General features: G+C 45.1%; 1 protein-coding gene across 12 annotated transcripts in view; it reads left to right on the top strand.

Annotated features, from left to right (window-relative positions):
• The first annotated feature begins 223 nt into the window (after positions 1 to 223).
• The window catches only part of PDZD2 (PDZ domain containing 2), a 216,348-nt gene continuing 188,860 nt past the window's right edge, over positions 224 to 27,711 (top strand). For 5 of the 12 annotated variants that reach the window (XM_055555293.1, XM_055555297.1, XM_055555296.1 and 2 more), the window contains exons 1-2: positions 224 to 3,484; positions 4,229 to 4,376. Coding sequence is in view for 2 of the 12 variants with exons in the window: in XM_055555289.1 (XP_055411264.1) it covers positions 12,907 to 12,977 (71 nt within the window). In the remaining 10 variants the exon portion in view is untranslated. Of the gene's footprint in view, positions 3,485 to 3,504; positions 3,865 to 4,228; positions 4,377 to 12,846; positions 12,978 to 27,711 lie in introns of those variants that run through there. The other 7 variants (XM_055555289.1, XM_055555288.1, XM_055555290.1 and 4 more) reach the window with 7 other exon arrangements.

The raw sequence follows: 27,711 nt of genomic DNA, 5'->3' as shown, positions 1-27,711 counted from the left end.
TTTCAATCCAGGACGTCTCGCACCCAAAGTGAAAATCATACCCCTAGACCAACGAGCCACCCCTCAACATTCAGGAAACTAAGATTATGGCTTCTGGTCCCATCACTTCATGGCAAATAGGGAAACAATGGAAACAGTGACAGACTCCTTTGGGGCTCCAAAATCACTGCAGATGGTGACAGCCACCATGAAATTAAAAGACACTTGCTCCTTGGAAGAAAAGTTATGACCAACCTACACAGCATATAAAAAGCGGAGACATTACTTTGTCAACAAAGGTCTGTCTAGTCAAGGCTATGGTTTTTCCAGTAGTCATGTACAGATGTGAGAGTTGGACTATAAAGAAAGCTGAGTGCCAAAGAATTGATGCTTCTGAACTGTGGTGTTGGAGAAGACTCTTTGAGAGTCCCTTGGACAGCAAGGAGATCCAACCAGTCCATCCTAAAGGAAATCAGTCCTGAATATTCATTAGAAGGACTGATGCTGAAGCTGAAACTCCAATACTTTGGCCACCTGATGTGAAGAACTGACTCATTGGAAAAGACCTTGATGCTGGGAAAGATTGAAAGCATGAGGAGAAGGGGACCACAGAGGATGAGATGGTTGGATGGCATCACCAACTCAATGGACATGAGTTTGAGTAGGCTCTGGGAGTTGGTGATGGACAGGGAAGCCTGGCATGCTGCAGTCCATGGGGTTGCGAAGAGTCAGACACGACTGAGTGACTGAACTGAACTGACCCAATAAACAAAGGTCTGATGAGATGTGCGAATATGTTTAAAGAGAGAATTGTATTCTCACAGCACCCTGTTTCTGACTTAGGGAACATGGATCTTAGGACCACTGCCCCCCACATTAATGGGGTGATGAGAACTACTGCAGCCCTAGAAGGAAAGGAAAGGAGTTCTCCAGCCTGGCTTCTGCCGAAACATGGAAGCCTATCTCTAGGATGGAGTCTGAGAGGTGAAGACTGCACAGTGATGTCAATGTCAAGTCAGTTACCATTAGCATCAAACATGTCCTCCTTGCGTCTGACCCACATTTTAATGTTGCATTTTGAGTCTTACCTCTTCTGTCTTCTGTAGAGATGAACAACAGCTGGTCGGTGTCCTCTCTATAATAACCTTTCAAATGGGAGGGGAAGACTGTTAAGTTTGCCTTTAGGCACTTTTTCACTCTAGACTAAACAACTCCAAATCCTTTAACCTTCCCTCATAGGTTCTATTTTCTCTCTCTTTAATCATTTTGGTTTTCTTCTGGACCCTTTCCAGTGTCTCCACTTTGCCCTTAAAATAAGGGGCCTCAGACTGGACCTACCATCCTATTAAGGATCTGTCTGCTGCCAAATTCTTAATCATGGGGGAGGGAGATATGGGGATATACTTTCCTTTCATGTCAGACTCCCACCAAGCAAATTCACCCCGCTGTTGTATTGCTTATTCCTTATCAGTACAACACACAGATTCCTTTTAAATAACACGATCTGCTGTGATCCTCACATCTTTGTCAGTTTTTCTCCAATCTAGATATTAAGCCCCTTTTATGCCTGTCATTTGATCATTACCCCTCAGGATACTACTTTTGTAATCAGCCGTCACGCTGAACTTGAAACTTTTTCATGAAACATTTCCTTCATGTGTTGAAGCCAATTTGGATGCTCCTAGCATATCAGTAATTCCCACTGCAATTAATATTATTTGTAGACCCTGGGTGTGCTCAAAGCAATTTTCAGTATTATTTAAACCAGAGCTAGGGTAAAATTGGAGGCCATGTTTTAAGCACACTTTTGTTTACTGAGCCATTGATCTCTTTTCCAGTCTGCAGTGAAACCCGGTGAGGAAAAGACAGACCAGATCGTATCTTTCTGGCTTGCTGATGAGAATGTCATATGCATTCAAATGCTTTCCTGAAATTAAGATATTGTACAGATGTGGTCAAATTTTAATTCTCAGCACATACACACCCTAAACTGAGCTTAGGCACAGAATTGGTGGGGGAAGAGGGAATATTTATTTGCATTATGCTTAAAATCATGGATTTCCTTTAAACAGCATTGATTTGCACATCATAAATTACATACCAGATGGAAGGAGCAGAGAGAGTTAGAAGAAAACTGGAAGTGGAGAAAGCAATCAGAAGGAAAAAAGGGAGCCCTTCTGAAATTATTATTAGAAGATTATTCAATTTGAACCTAATTCCCATAAAATTTATCAGATATGGAGATGCCACATTAAAGTATGCTAATGAATCCACCAGGACTACCACCTCCTGGCAGAAGAGAGGGGAAAGGGAAGTGGGGAGGAGCTAACATTCACTGGAACCCTTAGAATATATTGTAAGGTAGTCACTTTCTCTTATAGACTTTTGATGCACTTGGCTTTACTAAAATCATCAGCCTAACTTGCTTTGACCCAGGAATTGCAATATTTTGAGGACTGGCTTGCAAAAGCTTGTTCTTACTGGGCACATGTACTGTTCTCTTAATGTCCATTGTCACTGTTAGTTGCAATGCCCATCCTTCCTTGAGATATCCTTTATCCTGGGGTCTTGTTTCCTTCCAGTATTTCCAAAGGAGGCATGTCTCTGGGTTTGCTGTTGTGCCAACCTGAAGGAAGCAACTGGGGGTGATTTCAGGGTGGGTGATTATGATCAGTATTTACCATGTGCTCTGTGGGCTGCTTCCAAGAGTGGGCAGATGTCCAGGAGAGCCTGGACATGGGTTGGCCCCTCCCAGGCTCTCATTACCCTTTCCAGTGGCAATAATGATACTGAGAACTGAAGCTTTCTTTTGCCTGCTCCTTTTTAATTAATTGCTTTGAATTCTACCAGATTTGTCCATTGAAGAACTGTGGGACACCCAGGAAGTGAACCATAGCTTAGAGACACAGGGGTGGGGAGCCAGACTCGGGGAAAGATTCTGGCATGAACCCCATGGGGTGGGGTGGAGTGTGTGTGCCTGTGTGGCACGCAGCTTCAGGCTGTAGGGAGATTTGTGCCTTTCGACCACAGGAGGTCCCCAGATCTGTCTTTCCTCCTGGGAGCTCCAGCCTGGATCCCTTCCCAAGCCAGGTGAAAACGTGTTTTGAGCAGAAGTTCCTTGATGGTTTGAGGTTTGGCACAGCGATGCTTTTCGTTTTCAACAAGTGTTCCAAGTGGGAAAAAGGAATAGAACACAATTGAAGTTTTGAAAAGCAACCTCTTCACGCAATGAAATGTGGGTCGACCCCATCCCCCTCCACAGGCCCTCACCCTTGCTCTAAGAAAAGCAAACACTGTTTTCCTGTCTTATTTGTATTCCCATTAATTTAAGACAGGAAGCCCTCAGTGGGTGTGATGTAAACAATTCAGCCTCGTGGGTCGGGCTTCCTCATCAGTTTGCAGCTGGAGAGATGTCTGCACTGCCGGAGCCCATTCATGCCTCTCCCGGGGATGGCTCGTTGACTGAACCCCGCAGAAGGCGGGAGGGGCGCGGGAGCCCGAGAAGGTATAAAGGAAATGCTTCAGTTGTGCAGTCACCGGCGATTGTAATTCAGCAGTGGTAAATTTGGTTTCTCCAGCAGAAAGAATCTCACTGCAGCTTTCTGGAAAGTTGCCTGCTAGATTGCCCAGTGCGATGGTTGTTGATTCTGGTGTGGGGCTCCCCCTCACCTCACCCCACCCCACCCCCAGTAAGGACCCATGCTGCCGCCGATTATGAAACGGAGCGGTTATGAAATGAATTGATGTCGGGGAGCTGGAGCTCCTCGCGGCGGTTGGAGGGAGAACTTTTGACCGGGCGAGGGTTATCTGGGTGGGGCGTTTTTCTCCTCAGACCTGCTCCCAGTTACCGCTGGAAGCTCCGGAGCAAGTTGACATAAACAAAAGGTGTCTGCATCAGAAACCCCAGACTCCCCGAATTCTCCCCGGTGCGGTTTCCTTTTCCGACTGGGAGGGGGTGGGGGTGGGGGGAGTGACCGGGGAAGGGGTTCTGGAATGCCGTGGAGTTTTGACAAGTGAGCCAGGGGAGTGACGAGGCGAGCCGGGATTCCATTACAGTCTTTTTCAAAGCCTCCCAAGCCGGGCTGGTGGAGGGGGATCCTCCCGCAGACCTGCCGCGCTCGGAGCGGGGCGCTCGGGGCTCCCCGCGGGAACAGTGCTCCGGAAGGGCCGTCGGGGGGTGCGCAGGGGGCTGGCTTCCCGGGCGGGGCGCGCGCGCTGAGCGGCCCCGCCCCGCCCCGCCCGCGCCCAGCAGGTGATTAGGCTCCGGCTCGGCCCCGGGGCGTGCGAGCCCCGCCCGGGAGCGAGGATTACCCGGGGCCGGCTGCTCCCGACCGAACCTCAGCCGAAGACGTCGAGAGGAGACCCCCCGCCCCGCGAAGGTGACTTCAGAACTGGAGGTAGGAATCTGCTTTAGCAGACAAAAACCTCAGGCGTCCCCCATCCGACCCTGCTTTGGGGTGCCGACTGAGGCTGCCTGCGGGGGTGTGGAAATTGAGCCCCAACCTCCTCCGAGAAACACCCGCCGCCGCCGAACGGCCGCGGCGCTCATCTCGCAGACCCCTTGGGTGTCTTGTTTTTGATTTGGGGGATTTGCGTGTTTACGGATGGTTTGTGCTCCTTGGGAGGAGTACCCGACGAGGAACTGGTTTGTCAATTACTAGACGGAAGGAGGCGCCCTGAGTGTGTGTATATGTGTGTGTGTGAGCGGCGGGGTGGAGGGGAACGAGGGACAAGTCCGGGGGTCTCCAGAGCCAAGATCCTGACAGTCACCGCGGAAAAGCTGTGCTGTTGAAGTCCAGGAAGGGAGAGAGGGTGTCCAGCAACCAGGCATCTGTTAACGCTGCCCTCATCCCCCTGCTTCTCGCTACGGCCAGCAGGGAATGAGTCTGGGTACAGCATAGCTGCCGCTCCTGCCAGCAGGAACTGTTTATGATCCCTCAAGTGCTTATAATCGCCTTTGGGGACAGATCTTCACCCTGAACTACTAAACAGTCTGCTTGGACGACTCCCCCACCCCTAATTCACAACATGTTTTGATTGTCTCATCCACAAATCAAAGGTTTTAAAGATGAGGGCTTTTGGGAAAGAGAATGACATTTTCTGTCCTGTCGCAACTCTCTTGTAAGCAGTTTGTAAACACTAGGAGTGAAATTAAGTCAAATTTTGTCTGATGAGATGGGGTTGGTAAAGAGGAGGGAACTACAGCCGTCACCCTGGGAACCACTTGTGGGAAGAATAGATTTCTGTGAATGTAAATAGTAAATGCTTTTCGTAAAAATAGGTCAGGCTGAGTTTTATATCATAAAGGGGATGGCATAAACTCTAATGGAGAAGTATCTTTAAACACACATAAAATACAGTACTTTCAGCCTTTAGCCTTTGCATTCCTGTACTGTTTTGCAACTGTACATTGACTTTGCAGATGAATTGAAAAGGTACAAGGGGATCTGCCTTTGTGCTTATTCGCTGTTGTGTCCGACTCCTTTCGACCCCATGGACTATAGTCCACCAGGCTCCTCTGTCCATGGATTTTGCAGGCAGGAATATTGGAGCAGGTTGCCATTTCCTACTCCAGGGGATCTTCCTGACCCAGGGATCAAACCTGTGTCTCCTGCATTGGCAGGCGGATTCTTTACCACTGAGCCACATGGAAGGCCCCACAAGGGATTTTCTCTACCACGGTATGCTAATCTGGCAGTTAATCTCACTAACCTGTAGAAGGCCACAGCGCTCTTCTTTTACTGAGGTGTTAACAAGGCCCACCTACAGTTAATTGCTTTCAGGGCTGCTGGTCAAACCCTTTGTCCCTCCTGTACTGCCTCTGGGATCCACAGGTAGGTGGGCTTTAGGAAACCAGGCCTGTGCCAGGCTCTAAAAAAAAAAGAGTCCTCAGAGACTGCTACACAGAGAAGAAACAGAAATAGGATGTACCAGGTAAACTGATGAGGGAAACCAGCGTGGACTCAGGGTTTCACGCTTGCCCACGCCCTTTCAGCCTTGAGCTCTGTGAGCTGGTGCAGCTGAGCTTAATTGTCTGAGGAGATAAGAGTCAACCTCTTCTAACCCATGGGGGAAGGAAGACAGCCTGCCTGAAGAGCAGCAGGGTGTCCCCAAACCGCCTTTCTGCTTGCCTTCTTTATTCTGTAAATTGACCAACCACATGCTTGACCCACACAGCTCCCTTTAATCCCGTATTCCTACTAATCTCAATAACTCAGGCAGGTCACACTCAGGAATTCTTTCCTTGAAGGGGAAGAGTGACCCCATTCCTGCCTGTTTCGTGGGCCATCAGGTTCTTGTCCCACCTGCTTTGCCAGGTGCTCAGCCTTTGCTGCCTTTAGCATCAACTCTTCTTTCTCTGTCTCTCAGAGGTTTCACCAAATACCTCTGCAGTTTAGAGAAGCAGGTTCTCCTGATCTCTGCCTGGGATTTCGTTCTGGAATCTGATTCATTGCCTGAGCTTCCTTTCTTTCCTTATCAAAGCTCTTCACAGACATAATTGTAAAGCCATATATTTCTAGAAGGCTTATACATAGAAACAGCAGTTGTTTGACCCACCCCTCACCAACCTTAGCTTCTGTGCCCCAGAGACAAGAGCTTCAACTTTGCCCATGTTTCTAAATAGTAGGCGTGTCCCGTTCCACCTGGCTCCTCCCTCTGGCTGAGCCTTCTGGTCTCCTTCACTCTGGAGTTGCTGCCAGAGAGGCACAGCTCTCATCCTGGAATTCCTTATCACAGCAGGGATTCATTTGCTCTTCATGTGACATCCCTTGTTTTTTAGACCCACGTCTTCCTTCTTTGCTTCTTTCTGCTCTCTTGCTGGTAACATCTTCTAGTAGTTCTGAGAAAGACTGCCTGGGAAATAAGTTTTTTGAGATCTTCGAAGTTAGATTAATAGTTTACTAGGGGTATGAACTCTGTGTTGGAAGTCTGTTCCTGAACTTGGAATGCTTTGTTCTTCCAGGTTCAGTATTGCCATTGAGATGTCTGTCATTCTAACTCCTGATGCTTTGAATATAATCATTTCCCCTTCTCTGATTTTCTTGTCTTTGTAATGTCCTTTCCCTCTGTAATGAAATCTCATTCAGTACACCTTGCTGTGTCTTTTTTTTTTTTTCCATCAATTTACTTGGCTTTCAGTGGACCTTCTCAATCTGAAAATCATGTCCTTCGGTTCTGAACTGTTTTATGGAATATTAAAAAAAGCGATTTCTGTCCTCTTCTGGAACACATATTAAGTTGAAATGGGGCCCTCATACATTGAATCTCTAATTTTCTTAATTTTTTCCTATGTTTTCTCCTTTTTAAAAAAAGTTCTACTTCTGGGATATTTCCTCATTTTACCTTCCAACCCATGTATTGAATTCCCATGTCTGTCATCAAATTTCTTATTTCCAAGAGCTCTTTAAAAATCTCAAATTTTCTTTTTATAACCTCCTGTTCTCGTTTCATAGATGAAAAGCTTTTCAACCCTCAACTCTCGTCAAGGATCACAGTGGCAGTTTCTTTGAAGTGTCCCTCTGTTCCCTGTGCTGTTTGTTTTCCTCTGATTTCCTCTTAGTTTTTGTTTTGGAATCTGTTGCATGTTAAAGGCTTTGCTCAGATGTCTGAGGATCCTGGAACTGACTGCTGAGAAGTTAACTGGAAGGTCTGCACGCCTGGATGGAGCTGACACCCAGGATCAGCTCCACCTTACCAAGAAGGAACACTAGAACAGTGTTTTAGAACCTGGAACAATTTCTGGCATACAGTAAACTTTCCATTTAAGTTGCCCAAGTATTTGAATGATGTTGGGTCTTGCTAGGGTTCAGGTAGTAGTGATTACGAAGAGCGCCCCAGGTGAGTCCACATACGCGGCCAGCCGTAGGATTATCCTGCTGAGGGATTTTATTGGAGGATTCCCACCTGGTGGAAGGGCATTCCCTCAAAGGAAACTGAAGAGAAATCCCCATGCCGAGGGGAATTGCTGGCTGCTGTACTCTATTAGCCAGACTCAGATGGAGACCAGAAAGCCAGCATTTGGTATGGAACCTTCTCCCATTTCCCTGTTTGTAAGCATACCCCTTCTCTGAGCTACATTGAAGTGACTCTGAGTCACAGTCATTCTGATTCAGCAGAGCAAACAGGTTGCAGAATGCAGGCAGTCACTTTGGAGCCGGGGTGAGAGAGGAGACCCAGGGTCTGACAGCTTCTGGCACAGACTCACAGCCAGCTCTCCTGATTTGGGGCCCCTGACCCCCTCAGTGCCTGGTGTCCCAAATTCCAGAGACCCTGGAGCTCTGCTTCTGGGCTTCCCATCCTTCTGCGCTAGGTTTCGGCTTTCTTCCGTCTGCTAAGTCAGTTACCTTGGGTTAGACCACTTTACAGCTTCCAAAATTTTGTTGCATTGTTTCTTCTTTTTATCCTTAAGAGTTTAGCAAACCTGTCCTGCCCCGCCCAGTTTAAAAAACTTTTCTCTCATTTCAGTCCATCACAGTTTACTGGCAAGTGACTCTCCCTTCTCCTCTTAGTTCTTTTGTTTTTACACCCCTCTGCTGCGGGTGCCCCCTTGGGACAGAATACTAATAGGCCACGATGTACTGTCAGCTCAGCAGTGATCATCAAAGATGTCCAGGCTCTGGATAGAGTGGTTCTTGGGCATTTATACCAGATATGTTAGCATCTTCTCTATCAGGTCAGTGATTCTTCTTCTTGGTATGTGTGGAGCATAAGGCAGAAGCATTTCTGAATGGGTTTGATGCTGTGGCTTACCAGAATTCTATCTTTGAGAATAACTGTAGAGCATGCTAACTCCTGAAATACATTCATGTTCATTTCTTCCTTTGGTCCTGGCCAGAAGCCTGTTGCAGGCTCGGTGGTCATATGGACCTGGTAGCATCTGATATGTGAGATGATTCGTTGACTTCATTTGTGGTACCTCCATCCCACACCCCAGGGATGCGTATAGGAAAGAGTATGTGATCCAGGTCTGGGCAGTGAGGTGTGAAGAGATGTCTCTTGCGGAGCTTCTTGCAGGAGGTGTGCTCATTACCAAAACAAAAGACACACAGAACAAACGAACCTTTTGCTTTCTTGGCGCGTTGCTGTCTAGAACTACTGGAGGCATCTTGCGGCCAGCCTTAGAAGAGAGCAGATCCCTGAGTGTCCTCAAGAAGCACCATATTTCTCCACGCTTCCCATCCTGTGAGATGATGAATTTCCTCCTTGTTCAAGCCGTTTGGAATCGGGGTTTGGTATCATTTGCTGCCAAGCTAACACAGGTGGATATTGATCTACATGCTGTCTCATTTCCAAAAGGAGTTAAGCACACCCTGGGCTCACCTTACGGAAGATCTGAGCTGCCTGATTCCTCATTCTGATTCCAGGGAGGAGTCTTCTCTACTCTGGTGATTTCCAGGCAGATGAAAGTAATTTTATTCTCTCTTCCAACTTCAAAGGAAAGAATAACCAATGAGACAGTTGGAGGGGAAAAGAGGATTCCTTTGCTTTGGAGATTGCTACCCAATCCCAGCCAGAGAACTTTTTGGGGCTGTCACAGAAATGAAGAATGTTCTTAAAATCGCGAGGTCACGAGGACACCCCACGTACTGCAGCCTGTGACAAGCCAAGCGCTTATTACCACTCACCCCTGCAGTGGTTGGGACAGGCAGGCCTGTTTGCACACTTGGTATCATTTCCTCTGTCTTCCACCCTTTGTCTTTTGTGCATCCCAGACTTGGGGAAGCTTGTAAGATGAAATAAACTCCGGAAGTGCTCAGTGGAATGCAGGAAAAAGTAGACGGACTGTTCCAGTTTTCTCCAGTCTGACTCAAGTGCAATGACTCTCTTCTCTTTTTATGAACAGGAGGCCCTCCTGATCTCTTCCATTCCCAGTTCAATGTTAGCCTGAAGGGAAGGCTTTGATTGCCCTTAGCATTATACCATCATGTTCCTGTTTGTATCTACATCCCTCACCAAACCAAGACTGTAAGGATGGGCACTTCATATTGTGCCATGCACTATTACAAGCTTTACACTATGAACTTAACCTCAACTTAACCTCAATGATCCTATGGGGAGGGTACCATTATTATTCCTGTTTTACAGTGGAGATGACGTGAGGCACACGGTATTTTAGGGAAATTGCTCAAGGTTGTCCAGCTTTTCAGGAGTGAAGCAGAGATTCAGACGTTGGCATTCTGGTTCTGTGCTATATAACATGTATGCTTCATGCTAATAATTCATCATTACAGCTGGAACACCCTTACACCATCTGTAGTATACAATAGGGATTCAGCTGTTACTGTGAGTGAATAAATGCAAGGATTTTTCATGTCATTCCTGACTCATTAATTTTAATAACAGCATATTTCCCCATCAAGTTAAAGCACCGTGATTTGTGTAACTTGTTTCCCCAGGATTGGACATGTAAGTAGTATGGTCTAGGATATCTGAGACTGAGGTTGTCCTGAGAAATCTCAGACACGCGGTCCCTAATTGGGAAGTGACCATGAGACATCTTTTAACCCTTCTCTTCCTCTGCCGTCCCTGCACACATTACTCTCCCCACCCTCTGCCACCCTGAGGAGCAATCCTGATCCTCACCCCAGCGCCAGGTTCCCGTTACCATCACTGCAACTCTGCACAAAAGCAGATGGCATTACAGAGACTTCAGTACGCCACACTTCCAGAACTTTCTCCAAGGGTCTCTGGTAAAGGTTATCAGTTGGCAGGGAGTTGACGTTTGAACTGCAGATCTCTGAAATGGCGCCTGCCAAGTGCCGTTTTCCAGGTGGTTTCTTATAACGTGTCGTTTTGCGCTTTTGAATCCAGAGATAATGCATCCGACTCTTTCATTTGTTTTTTAAGACTTTTGGCTGACCTCTGGGATTCTTGTTTTAATTGCCAACTGATAGAAAATATAAATGGAAAAATGTGTTCGTGTGCAAACTTGGGACTTTATCTTTGGAAATTGGGGGTGGGTGAGGGTAGAGGGTTAAGGAAAATTTAAACAATTTTGTCTGGTCAGTGGATGCCGTAACTTCCTTGTAAACAAAAGTAAACACATCACGTGTCAATATGAGCATTTTGTAGAAACTATTTGCAATTTAAAGAGTTTCTGTTTGTACACATTTACTTGAGGTTTGTTAGAAGACTTTGTTTAGATTAGGGGACTGCCCTGAGGGTCTAGTGGTTGAGACTTGGCACTGCCAATGCAGGGGGTGCAGGTTCGATCCCTGGTCAGGGAACTAAGGTCCCACATGCCATGTGGCATGGCTGCTGCTGCTAAGTCGCTTCAGTTGTGTACAACTCTCTGCGACCCCAGAGACGGCAGCCCACCAGGGTCCGCCATCCCTGGGATTCTCCAGGCAAGAGTACTGGAGTGGGTTGCCATTCCCTTCTCCGGTGGCATAGCTAAAAAAGATTTTAAAAATTAGATTAATCGTATGGTGAGATCCTTTGGTAGGATAAATCTTTTTTTTTCCTGGACTTTTTTCTTTTTTTACATTAGAGATGTATTTGGGACAAGTGGTGGCTCAGATGGTAAAGAATCCGACTGCAATGCAGGAGAGTCAGGTTTAATCCCTGGGTCAGGAAGATCCTCTGTAGAAGGGCATGGCAACCCACTCCAGTATTCTTGCCTGGAGACTCCCCATAGACAGAGGAGCCTGCAGGCTACAGTCCCTGGGGTCACACAGAATCGGACACGACTGAGCGACTAACATGTTCGCTTTCACTTTTAATACATCTCCAGTGTCTATGCAGGTGGGCGTGTGTGTGTGTGCATGTTCTCTTTCCTCCCTCAGGTCATTTTCTGCCTTCCTTTGGACCAAGAGTGTTGGGGTATTTATCCTCCTCACTGCTCTCCCCTCAGCCTTGCCAAGGTCCTGACAATGGCTTATTTCTTCTGAACTCTTACAGACAGCTTGGGCTCTTGACCCCAGCTCACACTATTTCCTCCCCTTGCCCCTCAGACATGTAGGTGGTAATAGTTTCCCAGCTATTGCCAGCTTCTAGGTGCTTCACCCTCCTGCAAATATTCCCTGTATATAACTTTCTCGAGTTCAACCCTTTTGAGTGTCTCTTTGGTTTTCTGCTGGGAACCCTGACTGACATCATTCATATGGCCACCTCTTCTCATAGAACATCATGAGTGTCATTTCTGGCTCTAAAATACCGGTTGCATTTACTTGAGCACATCTGAATTTGAATCATATCCTGTCCTGTCCAAGAGTTGTCATCTTATTCTTGTGTCTCTTCTGTCTTTTCTACTAGATGGTGAGGGACAGGGGACTGCATTATCCTGCCTTCTCCCTATAATGTCTGGTACATATAGTGGTAACAACAGTTGGCAACTCTTGAAGTAAGATAATATACATACAGGTGTGCATGTAGGTATGTAGTATAATTGTGTGCATCTGTTGCTCACTTGTGTTCGACTCTTTACGGTCCTGTAGACTGTATAGCCTACTAGGCTCTTCTGTCCATGAGATTTTCCAGGCAAGAATACTGGAATGGGTTGCCATTTCCCAGTCCAGAGGATCTTCCTGACCCAGGGATCAAACCTGCATTTTTTACTTCTGCATTGGCAGTCAAGTTCTTTACCACTAGCACCACCTGGGAAGCCCCATGTGGTATGTATGTGGGTATAATATGTCTGTGATTGTTTTTTTTTTTTTTAAATACCCTTTAGGTTTATCTTGATCAACAATGGCTCATTTTTTTATAAAGTGAACAATGACCAGGGACCAATAGGCAACTCATTATGCTAGGTATTCGCATTAATGCATTTTCAGAGTTCATAATGTTTCTCAAAGGGGGGTTCATCAAGAGCTGAAATTACAGAATTTTCAAACTAAAAGGAATCTCAGAGTATATCTTCCTCAGTTTCATCCTTTTTAGGTGACGCTCAGGCTGAGTGGTTCAGTGCCTTGTTCTGGGCCACAGATGGTATGGACGATGCCAGAACTTGGTGCTCTTGACTCTTCCCAGGGTTGCATTCAACCAGCCCTCTCCAGGTCAGTCTGCCTGGTCACTCATAGGTGCTCTCTGGTAAAAATAACCTCCACCAGGTGCCCCTTAGAAAGCCTTTCTGCTGTCCCTTATTGCTTCCCTCTGTGTTGCAAATGCAAACCAGATAGTCACGCTCTGAGCTCATGAAAGGGCCTAATAGGATGCAGACGGTGGATTCTAACCCAGGCTCCAACCTTGGCCCCACGTGTAGACAACTGGGGGAATACTTGGACCAACCCACAGCCACTCTTGGCCATCTCCCTTCACCAACTTTAAGCTTTGGAGCAACATTTTATGCGGGCGTACGAGGTGCTGGGGTTGGGTTGGGCGAGTGAGTTATAAGTTTTGCAGTTATTGGAGCCAGAGTCCCAGGCCTCATCCGTGGGAGATGAGATCTCGGAGTCAGGCTCAGCTGCTTGCAGAGGGCGTTTGCTGACGGGCGCTGCTCCTATGATGATGGCCCTTCATGAGTCCATTTAGCACAAGGACAAGAGTATAAGGTATTCCCTATAAAATAAAAAATCTTTGGCTCCACTAAATCACACTTAAAGTTGGTTTAAGATGGGTTAAGAAGAACCCTTTCTTTCATGAACAGAAACAAAGTAGATTGGTCTAGGTCTGCATGTGACAAGATGAATGTCAGTAATTAGTGTTTCTTTCTCTGTGTGTTACATTTTCTCCCATATGCAAATCAGCTGGAGGCTGATAAATTGCTATACCTCACCTGTAAGACTTAGGTTCAGGAAGATGAGGAAAGGAGATGCAGGGGATGGTGCCTTTACTGAGTGCCTGCTGCTTGTCAGGCTTTGTCCTGGCAGCTTTAACAAAAAAGATTTCACTTCCAGAAAGCTGTGTCATGCTCATTTTGTAGATGTGAAAACTGAGGCTCACAGCTCAGTGACATACCCAGAAGTACATAAGTAGGATGAGGTGCTATATCACCTCAGTTCTGACTCTACAAATACACCTTGTCAGAGGAGGAATGCCGTTCTAAACCCAGCTGGCACGCATTCTTGCTAAATGACTCTGGGGAGCATTAGTTTCTCTGCCTTGGTTTTCTCAACTGTAAAGTGGGGATAGTGTATGTTGATCCCTCCCAGGTTGGTGATAAGGATCGAGGCAATGCACAGGAAGAGTTCATCTCCGTGCCAGGCATGTGAAAGCCCTTCATGCAGCTTGCTCCCAGGCCCCCGGAGCTGGGTTTGCTGCTTCTCCTTTCAGGATGTGCTTTGTCAACTGTTATCTCTCAACTTCCCTGAGTTGTTTCCTCAGTTATAAAACTAGGCTTGGGTTAAAGGTCAGTTTTCTGAATTGAGAAAAACCAAGGAGAAGGAGACAAATCCCTATCTATCCTATCCTATCCTATCCTATCTATCCCTATCTATCTTGTTACAAACTTCTGAAAGTGCTGTGTCTATGTATTGTTGTCGTTGTTGACTCGTTTCAACTCTTTGTGACCCCAGGGACTGCAGCACGCCAGGCTTCTCTGTCTTTCGTCATCTCCCAGAGTTTGCTCAAACTCATGTCCATTGAGTCGGTTATCCCATGCAGCCATCTCATCCTCTGTCACCCTCTTCTCCAGTGTTTCCCAGCATCTTTTCCAGTGAGCTGGCTCTTCGCATCAGGTGGCCAGAGTATTGGAGCTCCAGTCCTTCCAGTGTATTACTTTGAGATAAACCTGTCCAAGTCTACCGGAGAGAATCTAGGCTTGGTCAGCTGCCTTGGAGGTAGCTTTTCTGAATCAGCCAAATACCAGCAACACTCTCTCCAGCTAACCCTGAGTTCCTAACAGGTTTTCCTCTTTTGTTACTCTGTCCTCCTTGTAAAGAAAAGCTCTGTTGCTTTCAACTACATTATACAGAGTAGTCTCTGAACACGTCTTCACTTCTGGGTCACCAACTGTGTGTCTGTATGTGGTGGGGGACCACCAGCTGGGTGTCCTCCAGTTCAGTGCTGTTCTGATGCTGTCTACCCAGAGGTGGCATCAGATCTCACAAGTTAAGGGCTCAGTCCACTAAGACTGTCCCCCGCACCCCACTACCCATGCTCCAGATGGCAGTCAGAAGTCCAAGTTTCACCTGCGTTTCTGACTGACTATAAATAGGTTTCCACAACCACTCCTATTAATAGGGTTAATTAATCAGGTTTGATTAATTTGCTAGAGCATCTCATGAAGCTCAAGAAACAGTTTACTTACTGGATTACTGGTTTGTTATAAAAAGGACACAACGTGGGGAGATGCATAGCGCGCATGCAAGATTTGGGGAAAGGACATGGCATCTCCAGGTGTTCACCAACCTGGAAGTTCTGTGAACCCATCCATTTGGGTTTTTTGGGGGAGGGGTCATTACATAGGCATGATTGAAATCATTGGCCATTGATGATTGAACTCAGTTTCCAATGCCTCTGCCTTCCTCAGAGGTCAAGGGGGTGGGGTGGGATGAACAGTTCCAACCTTCTAATCATGCCTGCCACACGCCCCCACCCCTGCAACCAGCATCCATCCTTAAGGACTTTGCAGAAGTCACCACATTATCATCAGCTCAGATATGATTGAAAGGGACTTGCGGGGAGCTTCCCTGCTGGCTCAGTGGTTAAGAACCCTCCTGTCAATAAAGGAGACATGGGTTTGATCACTGATCCGGGAAGATCCCATAAGCTATGGGGCCACTAAGCCTGTAGGTCAGAACTGCTGAGCCCGGGCTCAACAACAAGAGAAGCCACCGCAACGAGGAGCCCGTGCACCGCAACTAGAGAGTAGCCTGTGCTTGCTGCAACTAGAGAAAAGCCCACACAGCAGCAAAGATGCAGCACAGCCAAAAGTAAATAAATAATCAATTTTTAAAAAAGGAAGAGACTTGTTATAAAGATACTCATTTTACTTTGATTGCTCTGGAACTATTTCCAGGACTGAATAGAATATTTAAGATTCGCCTATGACTCATGTAGGGAATTTCAAGGGTTTTAGGAGTGCTGTGTCAGGAACGGTGGGCAAAGACTAAATATTTTTTACTCTAAGTCACAGTATCACACTGTCGGTATAGATTTATCATTGTTATCCTCTTTTTTCCCCTCTTCCTTCACCCATCCCCTTTGCACCAACACCTTGTACAGCTTGCAGCATTGCGCCTTGTTCCTTCCACTCCAGTCACTGAAATAGGTAACCTGTGGGGGCCCACTTATGCTCCCAAGGTATTGAGGCCTTTCTTCAGAATGTTCCAGAAGATTCTCTCTTACATGCAGGCTTCCCTGGCTCCCTTTGCCTTTGGCAGTGCTGCTGCTGCTGCTGCAAAGTTGCTTCAGTCGTGTCCGACTCTGTGCGACCCCATAGACGGCAGCCCACCAGGCTCCCCCATCCTGGGATTCTCCAGGCAAGAACACTGGAGTGGGTTGCCATTTCCTTCTCCAGTGCATGAAAGTGAAAAGTGAAAGTGAAGGCGCTCAGTCGTGTCCGACTCTTAGCGACCCCATGGACTGCAGCCTATCAGGCTGCTCCGCCCATGGGATTTTCCAGGCAAGAGGACTGGAAAAGTGACGGGGTGCCACCGCCTTCTCCATTGGCAGTGCTAGAGCTGAGCTTAGTGTCTTGCTGCTGGGGCCTCTAAGGGTCTCACCTGCTTCAGAAGCTTCAGGGGGTGTCTGGGAGGAGTCGTGACCACAGAGCTGCCCAGGCATCTCCCGGTTGCAGATTGCTGTCTTGCCACTCTCTTTTTTTAGTGTTTATTTTATTTATTTGTTAAGCCGGATCTTAGCTGTGGTACAAGGGATCTTTAGTGGTGACATGCATGCTTAGTCTGTCAGTCGTGTCCAACTCTTTGCAACCCCATGGACTTAGCCTGCCAGTCTCCCCTATCCATGGGATTTCCCAGCTAGAATACTAGAGTGGGTTGCCATTTCCTCCTCCAGGAGATCTTCCCGACCCAGGGGTTGAACCTGTGTCTCCTGCATTGCAGGTGTATTCTTTACTCGCTGAGCCATCAGGGAGCCCACAGAGGCATGCGAACTCTTGTGGCATGTGTAATCTAATTCCCTGACCAGGGATTGAACCCGGGCATGGAGCCCGAGTCTTAGCCATTGGACCACCAGAGAAGTCTCTCTCTTGCCACTCGTACAGGCTTCACACTGCAACTGCAAAAATTATTTTTAAAAGAAGACAGAACAGAAAACTAGTGGCCTCCCAGCCTGGCTCATGCGGCAGGACCTATCTGTCCTGTGGAAGAGATACATGTTTCTGGGTCTTCTAGACTCCGCCTTTTGGATTCCCCTGGAGTCCCCAGCTCTACCTGAAAAAGTCCAGGTGTAACTCTGTACCTTGCTACCATGGCTGCTCTGCTGAGGAAGAAAGACAGATTGGGGGCAGTGAGGGAAATGAAGCTATAGAGTTTACCTCATTGAGCCCAAGTCAAATATAAAGCATGGTCGCTGCATTCCCCCCCCTCCAAAAAAAAGCTTATCATCAGAAATGAGGAAATTTATATTTAAGTCTTTACAGCTTCTCACATGCTCATGGAAAGATCTCACAATTATTTTGAACATCAAAGTGTTATTTAGGGAATACACATTAGCCTCAAATGACCTTCATCAGTGCTGATTTTGGATGCTTTGTAGAGGTCAACCAAGGAAATCATATTATAAAAAAGGTTAAAAAAAAAAAACTCAAGTAATATTCCTGGGCATCTGACCTCACAGTAACAAGTGTTGGATTTCTTTGTAAACAAGACTTTTAAAGATCATTTAAAAATGGAACGAGTCAAGAACATTATCCAAATAACTGACATGAAAGTGAAGGGGATATGGTTTGGAAAACTCAAAAAAGTAGCTGTAATCACAGGCTTGGGTGTAAAAAGACCACTGAAGATTGAATAAATGTTTTCATGATGTGTGAGAGTCAGAAGTGGGAAGAAACCAGAAATATTTCTAAATTAGTATTAGCTTATTCTGTTTACATAGTATTTGTGTATGTGGTATTTTTGCACATATAAGTATGTGTATTGCTATATTAATATCTTACATTGTTTATACAAATGTTTTAAACATTGCTTTTTAGTATCTTAGATACAATTTTGCATTTAATGACATAGAGTCTATCATTTATATTTATCTAACCGAAAATCTAACATTATCTAACCCTTGAATTTTTTCAGCTGTCTTCTGATTGGGACAGTGGTGTGTGTGTGCTAAGTCACTTCAGTCATGTCCAACTCTTTGCGACCCTATGGACTATAGCCCACCAGGCATTTCTGTCCGTGGAATTCTCCAGGCAAGAATAATAGAGTGGGTTGCCATCCCCTCCTCCAAGGGATCTTCCCAACTTAGGGATGGAACCCATGTCTTATGTCTACTGCACTGGCGGGCGAACTCTTTACCCCTAGCGCCACCTGGGACAAGAGGGGATTGCTTATATTTGGGCTCGCCTCATGATTCCACTGAGATGGCTCTGTTCTCCTCTAACTCTACAGGATATGCAAATTGATGTCAAGAAGTTTTTTAATAATGTGTGTGGTTGTCACCTTGAATTATTGCTTCAGTAAGTCCATTCTTGTTTCTTACTTGAACTTTCTTGGTTTGCAGGTGCCAAACCAAAATAAATAAAAAATGATCAGAAACACAGAACACTAAATGGCTCAAATGTATTTTATCTAAAATCAGTAAGAGATCTAAACTGAGCAAAGGGGTATATTTAGGGGTTCTTTTATAGCCTTATATCCGGACTTTGCTGGTGGGTCAGCAGTAGAGAATCTGCCTGCCAATGCAGGAGACGTCAGTTCGATCCGTAGGCTGGGAAGATCCCCTGGAGAAGGAAATGGCAACCCACTCCAGTGTTCTTGCATGGGAAATCCCATGGACCGAGGAGCCTCGTGGACTATAGACTGCTGCTGCTGCTGCTAAGTCGCTTCAGTTGTGTCCAACCCTGTGTGACCCCATAGACGGCAGCCCACCAGGCTCCCCCGTCCCTGGGATTCTCCAGGCAAGAACACTGGAGTGGGTTGCCATTTCCTTCTCCAATGCAGGAAAGTGAAAAGTGAAAGTGAAGTTGCTTAGTCGTGTCCGACTCTTAGCGACCCCATGGACTGCAGCTTACCAGGCTCCTCTGTCCATGGGATTTTCCAGGCAAGAGTACTGGAGTGAGGTGCCATTTCCTTCTCCAGGACTATAGACTATGGGTCTCAAAAGAGTCGGACAAAACTTAACAACTAAACAACAATAGCAACATGCCCTTACATCCAGGCATACATGGTGTCTGAGTAGATTATGAGGAGTGTGGACTGTGTATGAAGCTAGAGCACTTGACCCTGTTGATCATAGCGTGAGCAGAGGTCCATCCATGGAGAAGCAGTCTGCAGAGAGCGGTCAGTCTTGGGCAGTCTGTCAATTTGTGTTTTTGGTGAAACAAACAAGGAGAATTCTCAGGAAATATCACAGGTACAGGAAGGCCAGACCTCACTCCTCTGACCCCTCTTCTTCCTTCATGTAAGAGTGTGGACATGTGTCCTCCCCAGGAGTACCTGGTGAACAAGTAATCACAGGCCAATGGGGATGTGTCAACTCTGGAAAACCACAGCTCCAGCAAGAAGCCATCTTACTGAAGACCTTTATCTTCTTGTGAGATCTATTTTCCTAGAAAACATACCCAAGATATATTTAATCCCAAGATGTCCATCTGAACTGGCCTGTCATTATTCCCTGTCACCCCTAAAGCATGACTTTCTACCCTTTTGAGTGTTATAGAAACTGTGGACCGTTTCAGTTCAGAAACTATTTTGTTGTTATTAGTCGCTCAGTCATGTCCGACTCTTTGTGACCCCACGGACTGCAGCATGCATGGCTTCCATGTCCATCAACTCCCAGAGTTTGCTCAAACTCATGTCCATTGAGTCAGTGATGCCATCCAACCATTTCATCCTCTGTCATTCCCTTCTCCTCCTGCCTTCAATCTTTCCCAGCATCAGGGTCTTTTCCAGTGAGCCGGCTCTTCGCATCAGGTGGCCACAGTATTGGAGCTTCAGCTTTAGCACCAGTCCTTCCAACGAATATTCAGGGTTGACTGCCTTTAGGACTGACTGGTTTGATCGCCTTGCAGTCCAAGGGACTCTCAATAGTCTTCTCCAACACCACAGTTCAAGAGCATCAATTCTTTGGCGCTCAGCCTTCTTTCTGGTCCAACTCTCATTCTGTATAAGACATGTCATGAGAAACCATGGCTGCCCCCAAAACTTGCAGTGTTGGTATTAGTCAGCATTCTCCAGAGAAACAGAGTACAGAGGAAATACACATGTTCAGAGAGAGGAAGAGAAGGATTTGGTGCATGCACTTGTGGGGGTTGACAAGTCAAAACCCTGGAAGATGAGCCAGCAGGCTGCAAGTTTAGGCAGAGTTTGTGTCTCGATCTTGAGGACAGCCCTCTTCTGGGAAACCTCAGCCTCTTGTACTGCCTTCAACTGACTAGATGGCCAGTCTCCATCCCAATATGAGTAATCTTCATGAGAAGTCCGCTGATTTACATAATTAAACATAATTCAAATTTTAGGTGTGATTTAGTATTTAATCACACATAAAAAAGACCCTCACAGCAACATCTAGTGTTTGACCAAACATCTGGGCAACATAGCCCAGCCAAGTCGACACATAAAATTAAGCATTACAGTTGAAATTGATAAGTGGATTTATTTGTCTGCTGCATTTTTATTCTGTGTTTTGAATAATAAGACTATAGATAATCAAGAAACTACTTTGTGTTGATATGTTAACAAAGAAGATCTAGATTTAACATTTGAGAGTTCTTCCTTAAAGAATTTATCATGTCATTTTCTGTATCTTTAGCAAAAACATCCATATTCCCACTGCTCAGATTTAATTGCCATAGTGTTTTGCCATATTTGCTTTAAAAAAAAAAAAAAAAGCTTATTTATTTATTGGCTGTGCTGGGTCTTTGCCACTGCACTCGGGCTTTCTCTAGTTGGAGAGAGCAGGGGTCACTCTCTAGTTGTGGTGCGTGGGCTTCTCATATAAGTGGTTTCTCTTGCTGTGGAGCTCAGGCTGTGGGGCATTCGGGCTTCAGTAGTTGTGGTACATGGGCCCAGCTGCTTCATGACACATGGGATCCTCCCAGACCAGGGATTGAACCAGTGTCCCCTACACTGCAAGGCAGATTCTTAACCACTGGACCACCAGGGAAGCACTGGGAAGCACCTGACATTTACTTTTAAGGATTTTTCTTAGACAAAAAACTAGTTGTAACTTAAATTCCCCCCCACCTTGTGTTTCAGTGCATCTCCTTCCAGCCTAGCTTTTCGATTTTTAAATAACTATATTTATAGATACACCCATGCATCCTTATCTGTGTTTTAATTTACGTAAGTGGTATCATATTGCATCTTGCTTTCTGTACTCTCTGTTTTTTTCTATTTTGAGATCTGGCTGTGTTAATGCTTCCCTAATAGCTCAGTTGGTAAAGAATGTGCCTGCAATGCAGGAGACCCCGGTTTGATTCCTGGGTTGGAAAGATCCACTGGAGAAGGGGTAGGCTACCCACTCCAGTATTCTTGGGCTTCTCTCTGTTTTATCAGCTGGTAAAGAATCCACCTGCAGTGCGGGAGACCTGAGTTCAATCTGTGTTAATGGAGTCGTATCTTTCAACTGACTTTCCTGTTTTGAGACAATTCTCTGCCTCCCCTATATTTCTTTCCAGTAATTTCCATATCTTTTTTTTTTTGGCTTTCATGTGGAAAATATATGCTTTGATCTTTACCTCACTCTAAGGAGAAAAACAAATTGAAGATGGGTTAAAAATAAATTTCAACTGGATTGCAGATGGAGCACAGTGATTAGCTTGCTCTTACCCCATGTATATCATACAGTCTTTAAAAATATGTACACTGGTCTCAGGACTCTTTATTCCATTCTGATCATTTGTCTATTCCTGCATCAATACCACACTGTCTTAATCACTGTAGTTTTCTAATGTGTTTTAATATCTGATAATACAGTTTACCATCTTTGTATTTTTCGAAATTCTTATTCTTATGCATGCCTGCTAAGTCCCTTGAGTCGTATCTGACTCTGCGACCCTATGGACTGTAGCCTGCCAAGTCCCTTGAGTCGTATCTGACTCTGCGACCCTATGGACTGTAGCCTGCCCGGCTCTTCTGTCCATGGGGATTCTCCAAGCAAGAATACTGGAGTGGGTTGCCATGCCCTCCTCCAGGGGATCTTCCCGACCCAGGGATCGAACCCATGTCTCTTATGTCTCCTGTATTGGCAGATGGGTTCTTCACCATTAGCGCCACCTGAGAAGCCTTTACTCCTATATTTTCCCATATAATTATTAAACTGTTTTTCAAGTTTCTTAAAATTCTTGTTGAGATAATTTTGGAATTTCAATGAAATTATTAATTGGGTAATATTGACATCTTGAAAATGTTATCTTTCTCTCAAGTAAAAGGAGTTTAGTTCCTCCGTTAATCTAAATCTTCCTTTCTATCTTTTAATGAAGTTTTAGAAATTCTTACTAAAGTTGCTTTTTAGATTTATGCCTCTCTGCTTTGTAGTTTGGCTTGCCATGGAAGCCAATTTTTTCTTCTTTTTATATCCTGGTTACTGCTGGTATAAAGGAATGCTATTGATCTTTGAATTTTGATTTTTGTTTCCAGCAGTCTTGCAACATCCTTCTATCAATTTTGATTGTTTGAAGGTTGGTCTTGATAACTCTTAAAAACAAAAAAAAAGAAAAACTGACTTCAAGTCCTTACTAACGTTTTAAATTGTACACTTGATAATTACAATGACCCAAAGCTCCCTGAGTATAATGTAGTGCAGAGAGCCTTAACTCTGGGTTTGGGCTACGTGCCAGGGGACATAAAGGTGAAAAACAGATAGTTGGGCACCAGTTCTGGGTGACAACCAGGTATGGATTCAAATTCATTTCTTAACAAAACTTCAATGTACAGTGTATGCAGCTTTTCAGACCATTGAATTCTGATACCAGACTTCCAACAGTTATTTAAAGCTGTTTTATCACATCTGAACATCCTTGGATGTTATCTGTGCCTCAGATTTCTTTAAAATGGATGTAACAGCAATAAGTAAATAATTGAGGTAATAGTAATATATAGTCATGGAGGTTATGAGGTTTCAATGAATTATGATGTGTTGCTGACCCAGTCTAAGCTTTCAATAACTGTTAACTATTACTATGAGATATTCTTACTGTGGTTTTAAAAAAACATTTAATTTTATTTATTTGGCTGTGCCGGGTCTCAGCTGCGGCACACAGGATCTTTGATCTTTGTTGAGGAATGCCTGTTCTTTTAGTTGTGGCGTTTGAACTCTGAGTTGCAGCATGTGGGCTCAAGTTCCCTGACCAGGGATCGAACCTGGGCCCCCTCAACTGGGAGCGTGGAGTCCCAGTCACTGGGCCACAGGGGGCAGTCCCCTTACTGGTTTTCTGACTTTAGGTGTTTTGGAATCTGATATGTAGCATAGGATTGTTATTAGTTCAGACTGACTAGTGCTTTATCAGAAAGTTGACCTTTTCTTTTTCATCGTTTGTTTTGAAGTGCTATGCACTTTATAATCATATCGCTTCTGGTAAGATCATGCCTAGGATCAAAAGGCAGGTGGTTTCATGAAATTTGCTTTACACACCGTGCTGCTTAAAGGTCTGTTTTTGTTAATGAGGATGTCATCTAGGGCTCTAGCGCTTGTGTCCTGATAACAGGCTAGACTGGAATCCAGAGATTTGAAGTGGTTTTTGCTTTAATTTTTGAGATATGGCAGAAAATACCAATGACTATGATTCACAAGATCTACAAGACCCCAGAACCTCACGTGTTCAGACTGCTCAGGTGGTAACAAGTCTGGGTGCCTAGGCAAGGATCTCTGGATGCCTTCTCCAGTCACTGGAGGTGCTCTCTGGCCCATGCCTTGGTCCTGAACAAAGAGCTCCATACTTTCTCAGGGTCTCCATCAACCATCCTGAAAGTGAAAGTGTTAGTCACACAGTCATGTCTGACTCTTTGCGACCCCATAGGGTAAGTATTAGAGCCCACCAGGTGCCTCTGTCCATGCAATTCTCTAGGCAAGAATACTGAAGTGAGTTGCCATTCCCTTCTCCAGGGAATCTTCCTGACCCAGGGATCAAACTTGGGTCTCCTGCATTATAGGTGGATTCTTTACTGTCTGAGCCACCAGGGAAGCCTGTCCTGGCTTGCTAGAATGTTGGTTTAAAGCCTTGTTCTATTTTTCTGGCCCTCAGAAGAACACAAGATAATTTCAAGACTTTGAATGGCACATCTTGCTCTGAGGTTTCTGGACCTCTTAAGTAATCTTGGCTTATGCTGGAATTTGGAGGAAAATGACTGGATCTTGTGTTCAAGTATCTACTCTGGCACACCCCACCCTTGGCTGCCTGTGACTGCATAGATGGGGCACTGTGCATTGAGGAAGGCAGGTGGTAGTTGGACCACGAGGTCCATGCAGTCATGCACTGGGGGTGACCACCCATTTGTACTCTAAGCCCTGTTGCAAAGTGCTCAGGTTGGTGTTAAAAATTGAAGTTTCTCCTCATGTGTGACCCAGCACATTGTTCTTAACGCTGTGTGTCTTTAGAGAACGAGGCTGGAATTGAGAGCAACTCCAGTTGTTCTGAAAGCTTTTTTCTGGGTCTCTTCTTAGCAGGAGAGGAAGACCTTCCAGTGTTCTTAAGAAAAGTCAAATTGATTTCTGTGAGAGGCAGGCTTGTTTTGTTGACCTGCGAGTGTTTCATACCCCATTTCTATTGTCATCTCTTCCCCTTTTCTTCTAGCCTAGGCAAATACTCAGAGAGCTATAAGGATTGGGGATTCTTTTCTTTTCAAAGCAGATTTGTAAATGCTTTTCTGCTTAACATTTCTCTTTATCTTCAGTATCTTTGTTAAATAAAGAAGAAAAAAATTTTTTTTTTCCTGAGATGAAGAGAAAGGTGCCTTTAGTGGCCAGACTGCTCTGTGTGTGATTCAAGCCCTGGATCTGATTTCAATTCTGCTAAAAATGGGCTTCTGAGACTGCTCACACTTCCTCCAGCAGTGCCTGATTTTAAAAGACCAGAGTAATGCTGGACATTTTATATTAAATCTGTGAGGCTTTGTTGTGCTTTGGGCAATTTGAAGATGCAGATTTTTCTGTTACTGTTGTTGTTCAGTCGCATCCAACTCTTCACGACCGCATGGACTGCAGCACGCCAGGCCTCCCTGTCCTTCACTGTCTCCCAGAGTTTGTTCAAACTCATGTCCATTGAGTCGATGATGCCATCCGACCAGCTCATTATGATTTCTGTTATTATTTACATATTTTCGAATGTGTCAGAATTCTGGGACACACGAATTGCCTGTGTGTCCACATTCTGTTCTACGATACCCGGCATCACTGCTTCAGGAACCATCTGTATCAGTGGATAGGAAGCAAGCATTTTCAAAATTCCATGAACAGAACGTTAGCTCTTTTTAGCTTTTCCAGAGTGGCTTTAGCCCATATCCTCATTTGCAAAGATCAAAGTCTGATCTGTTAGGACCCTGTTTTGATTGGCTATAGGGCATTCGTAGCTCTGTAACTAAATACCAATGTATGAAATGGTTATTGTTCCCTGGAGGGGTGGGCCTGGGCCAGAACACATTCTTGGTGATTGCAGGGGAGCAAATGGAAGCTGTGACTGCCCCTGCAGCCAATCCGAGTAAACACGAGCTCCTCCAACCACAGACACAGAGGTGGGAGGTGGCCGCTGGCTGTGCTTTGGGACTGGGATTTCTAACCGGCAGGCTGGCATTTAACTGAAGACTCTCCATCATCCTTTCCCTCTGCAGTTGGTCTCGGAGTTCTACGACCTCCGTCTAATATTCACCATGATGACTGGATTCGACTTGCTCTGTAAATGTGCTGTTCTCTTAGTAATGAATTTTTAATAACTCTGGCTCATCTCATCTCATGTCCTCGTATTTAAAAGTGTTTAGTCCAAATTCTGGGAAAGATGGAAAGCAAAAGGAGAAGGGGCGGCACAGGACGAGATGGTTAGAGAGCATCATCTACTCAAGGGACATGAATTTGAGCAAACTCTGGGAGATACTGGAGGACAGAGGAGCCTGGCATGCTGAACTCAGTGGGGTTGCAAACAGTTGGACAGGACTTAGCGACTGAACAGCTAGTCAAACTCTGTCCACTCATCTGGGCATACAAACACCCATCCTAAAAGTTGACTCCTCTGCAGAACACCTTAACTGATAAACTCCAGTGACTGCATGTGTGTGGCATTAAGCTAAGCAACAGACGTGCATTGACACCAAGCCTCTGAAAACCTGAAACATGCAGGGCCTATAGTTGTGTCCACTTTACAGAGCAGAGACCTGACTTGGGTCCCACAGATGCTTAATCTCCCTGAGTTCCCACAGTTGGTAGTTAGCACTTAGCAGGTGAGAAAAAAGACTTAAGAGTGGAACTCAGCTGATTCAAAATGCCTTCATCTCTGGGGAGATTTTTACAAAGGGACCTTCAAGTGCCTGACGTTCTAGAAAACACAAACATAACAACCAGAAGCCCAAAGAATTAAGGGGAAGGAGGAAAAGGGTGGGCCTGTGTTTCCAATGGTACTGCTCTCAATTATTCCATTTGATTATTGAGATCTTGAGGTTCCTTCCTGCATCCCACTTTGTAGGCCACCTGCTAATGGGTAACTATTCTCTTAGAGGTTACATTGATAAATGCAGTTGGAAAAAAAAAAAAAAGGATCATTTTCTGCTTGTTTTTAGCTTAGAGAATAGTTTGGGAGGTAAATGTTTGTTGAGGCTTATAATTTGACAGGCCCAGTTCTGGATCTTTGAGACAGACAGACAAGAATTCCTGTTTTCATTTAGTTTCTGTTCTTGTGGGGAGAGACAGGAAGTTAACATAGAAATACATAACTAGAAAGCAGTGGTAAGTTTTTTTTAATCCATTTTTGAGTGGAAATATCTGTTTATTTTATTGGCATTTGACACTCTTTTTCTGGGCTGGGAGAAAAGTACATGAATCAGATACCAAAGAGCTAGTTTTGTTGTCAGGTCACATTGGAATTAATTTACCTTCTATAATTTAAAGACTGTGCTGGGTTCAGAGAAACAGAATGAAGACCTCAGTTCTGGTCTGTTTGGTTAGGAAGCCTTGTACTTGTCCCTCCAGCGCCTCTTCTCCTGGATTTCTTCATCTGTTGCACAAGGGAATTGGACTGAACCTGTGGTTTCAAGCTGTGTTCTTGGAAGCATCCCTCAGAACCTCAGAATCAGGATGGAGGAGCTGGCGGGACCTTAGGAGTCCAGAGCAGTTCTCCTGTGGCCTGTCTGCTTTCAGGGATTCCCCTGGACTGGAGAAAGGATTCTATTGCAGTGTAAACAGTTTAGAAGCCATTGTTTCTTTTAAAAATACAATTTTCATATGCATTTTTAATTAAGCTTTTTATTTTGTGTTGGACTATAGCTGATTAACAATGTTGTGATAGTTTCAGGTAGACAACAAAGGAACTCAGCCATTCATATATATGTATCCATTCTCCCCCAAACTCCCTCTCATCCAGGTGGAAGCCGTTGTTTTGTTTATGGAAAACTACCTTGTTTGTGGGAAAATGCCATAAGCAAAGTTTTTAAAAGACTGAGAGAGAGGTACAAAACAGAACAGTCAATGGATTAATAGAATATGTAAAAATCTATAAATTCATGAAGAAAAAGAAGCAAATGACCC

The sequence above is a fragment of the Bubalus kerabau genome, chromosome 18 (assembly GCF_029407905.1).
Source record: "Bubalus kerabau isolate K-KA32 ecotype Philippines breed swamp buffalo chromosome 18, PCC_UOA_SB_1v2, whole genome shotgun sequence".
NCBI classification, from domain to species: domain Eukaryota; kingdom Metazoa; phylum Chordata; class Mammalia; order Artiodactyla; family Bovidae; genus Bubalus; species Bubalus kerabau.
This window is presented reverse-complemented; position numbering and strand designations above follow the sequence as displayed.